The 12011-nt window shown below is 41.8% G+C and overlaps 1 protein-coding gene across 5 annotated transcripts in view; it reads right to left on the reverse strand.

Moving 5' to 3' along the window:
• LOC118357563 (ATP-citrate synthase-like) overlaps positions 1-12011 on the reverse strand; it is a 109262-nt gene that overhangs the window by 10071 nt on the left and 87180 nt on the right. For all 5 annotated transcript variants that reach the window (XM_052478332.1, XM_052478330.1, XM_052478334.1 and 2 more), the window contains 3 exons: positions 8454-8567; positions 3067-3149; positions 1087-1163 (listed from right to left, as the gene is read on the reverse strand). In XM_052478332.1, coding sequence (XP_052334292.1) covers positions 1087-1163; positions 3067-3149; positions 8454-8567 — 274 coding nt within the window. The remainder of the gene's footprint in view (positions 1-1086; positions 1164-3066; positions 3150-8453; positions 8568-12011) is intronic.

The raw sequence follows: 12011 nt of genomic DNA on the forward strand, positions 1-12011 counted from the left end.
GTGCTGCACGGGAGCTTGGCCTGAATGAGTCGATGATAAGACGTTGGAAACAGCAGTGTGAGGAACTGACTCAGTGCAAAAAGACAAAAGCTTTCAGAGGGAAGAGAAGCAGAAGGCCCAAAGTATTTGCAGCCACTCGACAATAGTGTAAATCGTGCATTTAAAGGTGGCGCTCCTTGTTCAGTGGGAGGCTTGGATGACAAGTGGGGAGAAATCCTTCACTAAAACGGGCCGCAGGCGAAGAGCATCTTATGGTCAAGTCTGCGAGTGGGTCCTGACAGCGTGGAGCATTGTCAAAAAATCCACTATCATCAACGGGTTTCGAAAGGCTGTACTGCTGCGTGTTGAAGGGGCAGCATGAGCTCAGCGGGGTATTTGCCTCCGGATGAAAGTGACGAGAGCGACAATGAAAACGATCCAACATCGGATGAAGCAATTCTGAGGCTATTCAACTCCGACACCGAAGGAGATGACTTCAGTGGTTTCAGTGCACAGGAGGAGGAAGATGGTGACCAATGACTTTCTTGGTAGGGTACGGTTTTAATTTTTGTTACAAGCCGTGTTTCGTTAAAGCCTATTTATTTTTGTTACAAGCCGTGTTTCGTTTAAAGGCTGTGTAAAATTAATTTGTTTCAATGTACCGGTAGGCACCTGCGGCTTATAGACATGTGCGGCTTATTTATGTACAAAATACATATTCTTTAATAATTCAGTGGGTGCGGTTTATATTCAGGTGCGCTTAATAGTCCAGCAATTACAGTAGTAGGTACAGTAGCTAACAAAATATACACCAATTTGTTAGTCTAGGTGATCCTCCGTTTTTCAGTTAACTGGACATTCAAATTAGTGTTAAACTGATGAGTGAAATTCAGCATATACTGCAGACCTGGGTTGAATTCATTTTTCCAAGTATTTGAAATACTTGGTGTGCTGAATTTGGCCTGTTATGTAATGGCCTAAAAAGCCCACATGCTGCTTACCAGGAGAGCTGCACCACAAGAATTTCAAAAACGTGTATTCAAACCAAATTTTATATGAGGTGGGTTTAATGTTGAGAGACACCTAAAATAAGCCAATGGGACTCACCGATGAAGCCCATACTCCTGCCCAGCACAAAGATCCCGTTCAGTGCACCAATCTCCACAAACTCGTCCGCTTCGTCTCTGTAACGCAGAACACATACACTTACCAGACTGCATCTCCTAAGTCACTATTACAGGCTTCTCTGAAACGTGTTGGGAAAATACACTGCTCAAAAAAATAAAGGGAACACTTAAACAACACAATGCAACTCCAAGTCAATCACACTTCTGTGAAATCACTGTCCACTTAGGAAGCAACGCTGATTGACAATCAATTTCACATGCTGTTGTGCAAATAGAATAGACAACAGGTGGAAATTAGGCAATTAACAAGACACCCCCCAATAAAGGAGTGGTTCTGCAGGTGATAACCACAGACCACTTCTTAGTTCCTATGCTTCCTGGCTGATGTTTTGGTCACTTTTGAATGCTGGCGGTGCTTTCACTCTAGTGGTAGCATGAGTAGGAGACTACAACCCACACAAGTGGCTCAGGTAGTGCAGCTCATCCAGGATGGCCAATCAGTGCGAGCTGTGGCAAGAAGGTTTGCTGTGTCTGTCAGCGTAGTGTCCAGAGCATGGAGGCGCTACCAGGAGACAAGCCAGTACATCAGGAGATGTGGAGGAGGCCATAGGAGGGCAACAACCTAGCAGCAGGACCGCTACCTCCGCCTTTGTGCAAGGAGGAGCAGGAGGAGCACTGCCAGAGCCCTGCAAAATGACCTCCATGAGGCCACAAATGTGCATGTGTCTGCTCAAACGGTCAGAAACAGACTCCATGAGGGTGGTATGAGGGCCCGACGTCCACAGGTGGGGGTTATGCTTACAGCACGTTTGGCATTTGCCAGAGAACACCAAGATTGGCAAATTCGACACTGACGCCCTGTGCTTTTCACAGATGAAAGCAGGTTCACACTGAGCACATGTGACAGAGTCTGGAGACGCCGTGGAGAACATTCTGCTGCCTGCAACATCCTCCAGCATGACCGGTTTGGCGGTGGGTCAGTCAAGGTGTGGGGTGGCATTTCTTTGGGGGGCCGGACACCCCTCCATGTGCTCGCCAGAGGTAGCCTGACTACCATTAGGTACCGAGATGAGATCCTCAGACCTCTTGTGAGACCATATGCTGGTTCGGTGGCCCTGGGTTCCTCCTAATGCAAGACAATGCTAGACCTCACGTGGCTGGAGTGTGTCAGCAGTTCCTGCAAGAGGAAGGCATTGATGCTATGGACTGGCCCGCCCGTTCCCCAGACCTGAATCCAATTAAGCACATCTGGGACATCATGTCTCGCTCCATCCACCAACGCCACGTTGCACCACAGACTGTCCAGGAGTTGGCGGATGCTTTAGTCCAGGTCTGGGAGGAGATCCCTCAGGAGACCATCTGCCACCTCATCAGGAGCATGCCCAGGCGTTGTAGGGAGGTCATACAGGCACGTGGAGGCCACACACACTACTGAGCCTCATTTTGACTTGTTTTAAGGACATTACATCAACGTTGGATCAGCCTGTAGTGTGTTTTTCCACTTTAATTTTGAGTGTGACTCCAAATCCAGACCTCCATGGGTTGATAAATTTGATTTCCATTGATCATTTTTGTGTGATTTTGTTGTCAGCACATTAAATTATGTAAAGAAAAAAGTAATAAGAATATTTAAGAATAATACGAATATTTCATTCATTCAGATCTAGGATGTGTTATTTTAGTGTTCCCTTTAATTTTTTTGACCAGTGTATAATGTGCATATTAGTACACAGCCACTTAATATCTTTGTGTATGATTAGGACAAACCTCCATTAGACCTACACACCCGACTTAAAACAAGTGATTAACTTTGAGTCCAATTTTGAGTAGAACGAATTTGAACAGCAATCTCAAATTGACATCAATGAATGCATTGATTTGTGCCTAAGTTGACGTTTTGCACACAATCCTTTAGTAATGATTTGGCCCCATGCAAGACCAAAGAGAAATGTCCTCTTACCGTGTGAATCCACCGCACATCCTAAGTAGGTCCACAAAGGCCACACCGATGAAGCCGTCCACATTGAGGATCAGGTTGGGTTTCTGCACACAGACAGGAGGGAAACAACAATACTTAGTTGATGAATCAATGGGCTTCTTCAACATTGCGGCAGACTGATCTATCTATGTTCTCATGTTCTGAGCAAGGAAGTTAAACATTAGCTTTCTTACATGGCACATATTGCACTTTTACTTTCTTCTCCAACACTTTGTTTTTGCATTATTTAAACTAAATTGAACATGTTTCACGTTCTATGCCTTGCCAGAGAATCATTAATAATAATTGGGGAATCATCCAACGTGATACGCCGAGTCTTTCCTGAGCCACCAGTCATAAGCTTTAAGATATGTCCTACCCTAAATGACAGATTAGTCCACAGTTATCTTCCGGGTGACTCTCAAAAAAACTTGGCTTGACCACAAACCCAAGGGCTCTTTTAAAATGTAACCATTGCAAAAATTGCAGTAATATTGCACAGAATAACTATTTTGTTGACACAGCTTCCAAAATAGAGTATTGCATCAAGCATTTCATTAACTGCAAAACCCCTCATGTCATCTATAGATTGGAATGTCCACAGTGCAAGGTGTTCTACATTGGACGGACAAAGAGACGTCTTCAAGAACTCTTAGCGGAACACAAGTCTGCCATAAGGGTAGGCAATGAAGACTACCCCATGGCAAGTCCCTACACCACGGCAACCCTGCCTCCCAACAAGCTATGGGTATTGATCATATTTCTGGCCTCTATTAGAAAAGGGGACTGTCTTAAACAGTTACACAAAAGGGAAAGTTTTGGGATTTACAAACTACAGGCCACTAAATAACCTGGTTTAAATGAAGATATGGATTTCTCACCCTTCCTGTAAGGTCATGATGGGTCCATTTGCTGTCATCTAGTGGACAACTTGCTCAATTGCCCTCAGCTATGGTTAGACTGTTGTTCATGTTTTGCTGTGTTCTAGTGTACTATGGAATATACTGCTTTCTTATTATTGACACTTCTATCAGTCATATTTAAGGTTAGAACTACCTTTTAGTGTTCTGATACTTCTAGCTTGGAGTGGTATTTTTTATGATAACATAGCTACAGTATTTCACTTTTTAATGTGTATAGTTTTGCTTACTAGGTGTGTCCAATCAATTGCGTAACCACTCCCTCTTCCAATTAGGGCTAATTGAAAAGCTTTTCAAGAGGACATTGTATTCCTTTTTTTTGTACTCCCTGACGAAGGCCATGCAACCAAAACGCGTCGGTTTTAAAAAACTGTTTCTATTGAACATGCCATACTAATAAAGGCATTTTAATCAATTATATGAAGAGTGCCTTGGTCCTCCTTTCTTTTAATTTGAGGCTAAATTGATTTTATTGATATATTATATTAAGTTAAATTAAGCGTTCATTCAGTATTGTTGTAATTGTCACCATTACAAATAAAAAAAAACGTCTGATTAATTGGTATCGGCGTTAAAATCATAATCGGTCGACCTCTAGTTAAGGTGGGTTTCGGAGCTCTACGAGATTTCTGTGATTTTCTGAAATAACACACACTCATTCAAGCCTCTGTAAATAAGTCCATTCTTAACATGCAGGATTCTGTAAACGCCTACCCCAATGAGGATATGGGTTTACATTCAACTTCCCGTGCCAACCGGACGTGCCTTAAATTGGGGGAATAGGGGCTGATTCGAAGAGTTAAAAAGGTCAGATCTTTCCAAAACTTTGTGTGTGATTAGGCAACCCTCGAACTGTAAATCAGTCATTTCTCCCATCAGATTTCCACACACACAGCAAGGACGGAGTGACAGTGTGGGGCTTACAGACACAGAGAATGCAATAGCTACCTTTGTTCTAACTTTCAAAGAACCGTCAGACCTAGAGCTCTGAAACTTGTTCTAGAGCTCAAGACGATAGTGCACAGTGAGTTGTGGCTCTAGAAGGTTCTCAGACCGAGAAACAGCCTTGTACAGTTGCAATAACTTCAATTAATTGTGACTATCGCGAAAATGACGCGATTCAGAGAAGTCCCAGAGTCACAAGACTAGGTGCATTGCAACCGCCTCGGCCCATAGAGACGGACCTTAACGTTTGTCAGATAGCTCATTCAAGGACCCCATAGCAACGCCCGCAAAAATAGTATTTTCAGCACCAATTAAAGTCGCTGCTCGGGCTCCGAATGACCTATCAAGCCGAAACTCGGGATTCGGGGGTTGCCTCAGCAAGGCCTACACAATGTCAGAACTGGACCCGCAGCTAGAACGTAACTACGTGTTTTATATTTTAATTATGGTTTAAAACAGAAGGCGCTGTGAATTTTGGGCTTGCTCTGAAATATGTGATAGTTGGCTTCTAACCGAGTTGAGTTGGACAAATTGGGTTTGGTGTCAGCTTGTATCAGTTTGGTGTCAGAATTATATATTTTTGACTGATGGACACTGACTTGATGGCTGACTTTTGTCCATTTGCAATAAGTTTAAACAGTAAAACCATCACCAAATGGACATGCTGAAAACACAACGAGTGATGGAAAGGAACAACTATCACTGCCCGGCCATCCCGAGTTCATCGGGCCAGTCAATTTTGCATTTTTGTATTTTTGAGCATGTCAAATTCGTGATGGTAAATGCCCATTGAAACATATTGCAAATAGACAGCCTTGAGCCTGGCGACTGGAACGGGTTACCAGGAGCACATATTTGAAATGGTTTTGAATGCCTTTAGGAGGGTGCAAGGGGTCCATGGCTGGGTATGAGCAGCTGCAATACAGCACCATCGCTAGACCCGGCACATTCTTCACCAATATTAGACAGGAAATTCCTCAACCGCTAGCTGTTCATTTAATGGAGAATTACAACAAAAAATCCTTTCAGATCTTAACATTTTTTATTTAAACATTGACATGGACTCAAATTGAATTGAGTTTTTTTCTCTATGAACAATCATAATTTGAGTGAAAAACAACTAGAGAAATGTAACAATTTAGGAAACTATACAACTATTTGGGAAACAAATCAGATTTTATAGGGCCCCCCTAGTTGTTTATTAACCATTATTTTACCAGGTTAATTGACAGAAAACATATTGTACAAGAGAAAGTAGTGCACTAACGACCCAGGAAAGAGTATCATGGGAGAGAAAAATGTGCCCATTTGAAAGCTAGAGAAAAGCTTCTTATCTGTCATGTTTGCAGTTGTTCTGGTCTGTTATGTGGACACTTGCATTTTTCTTTACAGTGCAGTTACCCTGGTTGTGCCAGTCAGTATACAGTAACAAAAAAAAAAAAGCAACCACCCCTAAAAAACTATTTCTCATTTAGAAAATAGCCAAGGTGCCATCGATATAAGTCAAACATTTATTCTACCGTCAAAATGTACTAAAGTGTAAATACAATCATTCTATTCAATAAGTCTGTCATCCAAAACTGAGTTTTGTGATAATTATGGTCGTGACTGAATCACAACATAAATTAATGTTTGGTTTGTTTCAATCCTGCCCACAGCTGGCAGCACACAAATCATCAATTCGGAGTGCAGCTGCACTCGACCCGACCATATTGCCTGTGGTAAATTTGGGTTGACTTTCGACATCCCTATGGGGCTAGTTAGGGACCATCTGTAAATCACAATGTACATGGGACAATATATAAACATTCCAATAGCTCTAAATTGTTATGACAACCTCAAACCAACTAGACATTTTTGAAATGTACATACAAATATTGAAATTATTATTATTATTTTTAAATTGTACCTTTATTTAACCAGGCAAGTCAGTTAAGAACATATTCTTATTTTCAATGACGGCCTGGGAACAGTGGGTTAACTGCCTGTTCAGGGGCAGAACGACAGATTTGTACCTTGTCAGCTCGGGGGTTTGAACTCGCAACCTTCCGGTTACTAGTCCAACTAGTCTTAAAATGGAAGCAATTTGGAACCACCAAGACTCTTCCTGGAGATGGCCCAATGGCCAAACCGAGCAATCAGGGGAATAAGGCCTTGGTCAGGGAGGTGACCAAGTACCTGAACATTCCAGAAGGACAACCTTCTCGGCAGCACTCTACCAATCACGCCTTTATGGTAGAGTGGCCAGACAGAAGCCACTCCTCAGTAAAAGGCACACGACAGCCCGCTTGGAGTTTTCCAAAAGGCAACTGTAAATAGACAAAATGTAAATGTAAACTAAAGGACTCTCAGACCATGAGAATGATCTGATGAAACCATGACTGAACTCTTTGGTGCAAATGCCAAGCATCACATCTGGAGGAAACCTGGCACCATCCCTACAGTGAAGCATGGTGGTGGCAGCACCATGCTGTGGGATGTTTTTCAGTGGCAGGGACTGGGAGACTAGTCAGGATCAAGGGAAAGATTAACGGAGCGAAGTACAGAGAGATCTTTGATTAAAACATGGGGAGAAGGTTCACCTTCCAACAGGACAACGACCCTAAGCACACAGCCAAGGCAAAGCAGGAGTGGCTTCAGGACGAGTCTCAATATCCTTGAGAGGCCCAGCCAGAGCCCGGACTTAAGCCTGTTCAAACATCTCTGGAGAGACCTGAAAATAGCTGTGCAGTGACGCTCCCCTTCCAAACTGACAGAGCTTGAGAGGATCTGCAGAGAGGAATGAGAGAACCTCCCCAAATACAGGTGTGCCAAGCTTGTAGCGTAATATCCAAGAATACTCGAGGCTGTAATCGCTGATTCAACAAGTACTGAGTAAAGGGTCTGAATACTTATGTAAATGTGATATCAGGTTAACTAATTCATAATTCTAAAAACTCTGTTTTTCCTTTGTCATTATGGGGTAGTGTATGTCGATTGATGAGGGGGGAAAAAAACTATTTAATCAATTTTAGAATAAGGCTGTAAAGTAACAAAATGTGGAAAAAGTCAAGGGGTCTAAACACTACCTCATGAAACTGGTTGAGAAAATGCCAAGAGTGTGCAAAACTGTCATTAAGGCAAAGGTTGGCTACTTTGAAGAATCTAAAATATATTTTGATTTGTTGAACAATTTTTGGGTTACTACGTGATTCCATGTGTCATTTCATAGTTATGATGGTCTTCAGTATTATTCTACAATGTAGAGAATAGTAAAAACAGAAAAACCGTAGGTTGGTCCAAACATTTGAAGCTACAATCTGTAATATTAAAGCCTAACCCCCCTGCCTAATATGCCCTCTGGATTCAAAATAGTCTAAACTATGTTAACGTCAGCATTACGCTTGATAAGAATGCGTTGTACCTGTAACCTTGACCAAAAATGAATAAATAAATTAAGTATTGCCTAAATAAAGTAGCCTGCACCACTAGGTAGAGAAGTGAGAGGTTAGTAGAGGGCAGTACCTTAGAGGTGGTGATCTTTTCCACATCCAGAGCGTAATCCAGCATCGGAGTGGCAGGGAAATGCCCCTTCACAAAGTCCTTCAGGATCTGGACTCTCATGTCGGGGTTGTTGATCTACAATTATATCAACACATTTAGATCATTCTGCCAGCAAATATGTCAATGTATCCATTCTGCCACTGAGCTGTAGAGGTATACACACACACACACACTTCTGAATTTATTTGATTTAATTGTTAGGCAATAAGACTAAGAACGGGAATCAAATCTTAATGCGTACTTTCTTGCAAATCATGGTGTCAAATAACAAATTATAGTTAGACTTAACACAGGCAGCCCAATTCTGATATTTTGCCATTAATCGATATTTTGACCAAAACAGAAAAATTCTTATCTTTTGCCAATAATTGGGCTGCATGTTTAAAAGCAGCCATACATCTGGTCTTGAAAAAACAGGTTTAGGATTATTTTAATCTACACTGAACAAAAATATAAACGCAACATGTAAAATATGCACTTTTGTCACAACAAACAGTACAATCGGAAAGTATTCACAACTTGACCTTCCACTTTTTGTTACTGTTGAGTTCTGAGAATATGAAATATACTTATTCATGTCACTGAGGGAGAGAGGGTAATGTATAACGTTTACATTATGTCAGGATATGTTATTGTTGACCATCAGGAATCCTATGGGAAGGATCCTCTGGGAGGAGAAGACACAGGCTAGTACCAGTCACCATGACAGCTGTGAGTTGGAGAGGAGTGAGCACTTTGGGGTAGAGGTCAGGTCAGATGATACAGATATCACTAAGGTTCTGTCTAGCAACAGAAATGCATTGGCTGTTCAGATGTGTAGTAGGAGACTCAGCCTAGGAGGAACGGTTATATATCAGTGCTTGTGTGAAAATGTCTTCATCTAATGCAGCTGCATTGATCCTCTGGGAAGAATAAACTTGTTTAAGCCTTCATAGTGTCTTGAGTTTTTACTCAGAATTAGAAGATTAGAACATTATGTTACAGCCTTATTCTAAAATTGATACAATATTTTTTCCCCCTCATCAATATACACAGAATAACCCATAATGACAAAGCAAAAACAGTTTTTTAGACATTTTACAAAAGACAAAGAGCTCTCCAGTAGGTACCAAAAATATTCAAAGGCCATTTTCTCAAAAGTGAGGTTACAAGTTGATCAATTTTCAAAGCAGAATTACTTTCCCCATTGTTCCTGAAATGCAGTGTATGATATACAATTTTATAGTCTTGTGCCTACCTTTATCCAACGTAAAAAAAAAACAATATCACATGTTGCTACATAAAACCTGTCATGACATTACCCTGTTGTATGAGGTTTATGACCCCCATAATCACCTTTTCCTCTTGGACAGCCAAGAGAGAAAGAACTCTTTGAAAGCCCTGTCTTAACATCAAAAGGTAGGGGAAAGGTACAATATTTCTGTAATCCAACCAGTTGAAAGTGTCCATTGGTACTTAAAGAATATGAAGTAAGATCAGTTGGTGTCTGGGACATTATATCTGATGATAGGATCATACATTGTAGATTCACATGGAATGGTTGTGCAATTTAAATGTTTAAATATGAACATATTTGTGAAAATATTAAAATGTAATTTAGCTTCTAAATGAATTGTTTTCATACGGAAACTGTGCTCACTCAGTGGTAATGACCAAATGAACAGACATTGGTTGAAAACTATGGAACACGCCCTTCTCTCCACTAATACAAAAACCCGACGTAAATCGACCCTAGTTCCCGACGACATTAGGAATGGTGTCTATACTTTAAAAAAAGGGCTATTTTTGTTGTTTGTTTTTGTTTTTTAAATTGTACCCCCTTTTTCTACCCAATTTCGTGGTATCCAATTGTTAGTGGTTACTATCTTGTCTCATTGCTACAACACCCGTACGGGGTCGGGAGAGACGAAGGTCAAAAGTCATGCATCCTCCGAAACACAACCCAACCAAGCCGCACTGCTTCTTAACACAGCACGCATCCAACCCGAAAGCCAGCCGCACCAATGTGTCGGAGGAAACACCGTGAACCTAGTGACCTTAGTTAGCATGCACTGCGCCCGGCCCGCCACAGGAGTCGCTGGTGTGCGATGAGACAAGGATATCCCTACCGGCCAAACCCTCCCTAAACCGGACGACGCTAGGCCAATTGTGCATCGCCCCACGGACCTCCCGGTCGTGGCCGGCTGCGACAGAGCCTGGGCGCGAAAAAGGGGCTTTTTCAACGTGGTGGTGACTATCCCCACACTGGAAGGATGAATTTCGACAAGACCAGCCAGAATACAGCACGAGCTGATTATGGCAAAACGGTATGAACTTTGAACTCTTATTCAATAAAGAAGTGATACATCCTAGAAGTCGAGTTATCAGCTGCAGGCTGTAAACGTACGTGGCCTAGGAAATTACAGAATCTCCTAATAAGAACGACAGGGTACAACGTATCCGCCCTACAACATTACGACCAGAAAGATTTGTCAAAGGACAAAGGCGATCTCTGCTGGACAAACCAGTCTTCCATCTTCGATCCATCTATCGAAGCGCAGCTCGGTGTAAATATACATCTCGCATTTTCCTTTTCTGAATGGCCGTATTTACAGATTCTGTATTTACAGTAGCACAGCTTCTCAAGGTCCGATAGAGACCCAATCCTTTTGTTCCCCAGTCTCTCCGCTCTTTCATTCAAACCCAACTCCCTTTCTTTGTGTAACCAGCTGTCATATGGGTTTAGTCCGCTAGGGACCTTTTATGACATGATTAGTAATCGATGTATGATCAATCTTGTGTATATGTAATTCTGTGTGATTTAGAAAATAAACAATTGAAATAATTTGTTTGCCCAGGTTCGTGAAGATAACAAAGTACTTACGACAATCAGAATGAGACCGATAGGTGACTATTAATAATTGACTGCTGTTGATACAAAAGATCTTCAGATCTTTAAGAGTTTATTTGGAAGGCAGCAGCTCTATAAACACTCTTCCATGGTGCCCCAGGTTATTAACAAGTTAATTGTAGCATGGTTTAATTCAATCACGTAATCAAACTTTAGGTAATCAATTTGATAAAATATCCTGTCATAATTTAATCAGTCGGACACAACAGACCGAATCAAGGATGTCAGTCATGAATTCATAAAAAAATTATTACTTTTACAGAAGTATTTACTCAGTACTTTGTTGAAGCACCTTTGGCAGTCTCAAGTCTTCTTGGGTATGACAATACAAGCTAGGCACACCTGTATTTGGAGAGTTTCATTCCTCTCTGCAGATCCTCTCAAGCGCTGTCAGGTTGGATGGAGAGCTCTTCTGCACAGCTATTTTGACGTTTCTCCAGAGAATGTTCCAACATTCAGAGACTTGTCCCGAAGCCACTCCTGCGTGCTTAGGGTTTTTGTCCTATTGGAAGGTGAACCTTTGCCCCAGTCCGAGGTCCCAAGTGTTCTGGAGCAGGTTTTCGCCAATGATCTCTGTACTTTACGCCGTTCATCTTCCCCTGGACCCTGACTAGTCTCCCAGTCCCTGC

This window comes from Oncorhynchus keta, chromosome 24 (genome assembly GCF_023373465.1).
Source record: "Oncorhynchus keta strain PuntledgeMale-10-30-2019 chromosome 24, Oket_V2, whole genome shotgun sequence".
Taxonomy (NCBI): Eukaryota; Metazoa; Chordata; class Actinopteri; order Salmoniformes; family Salmonidae; genus Oncorhynchus; species Oncorhynchus keta.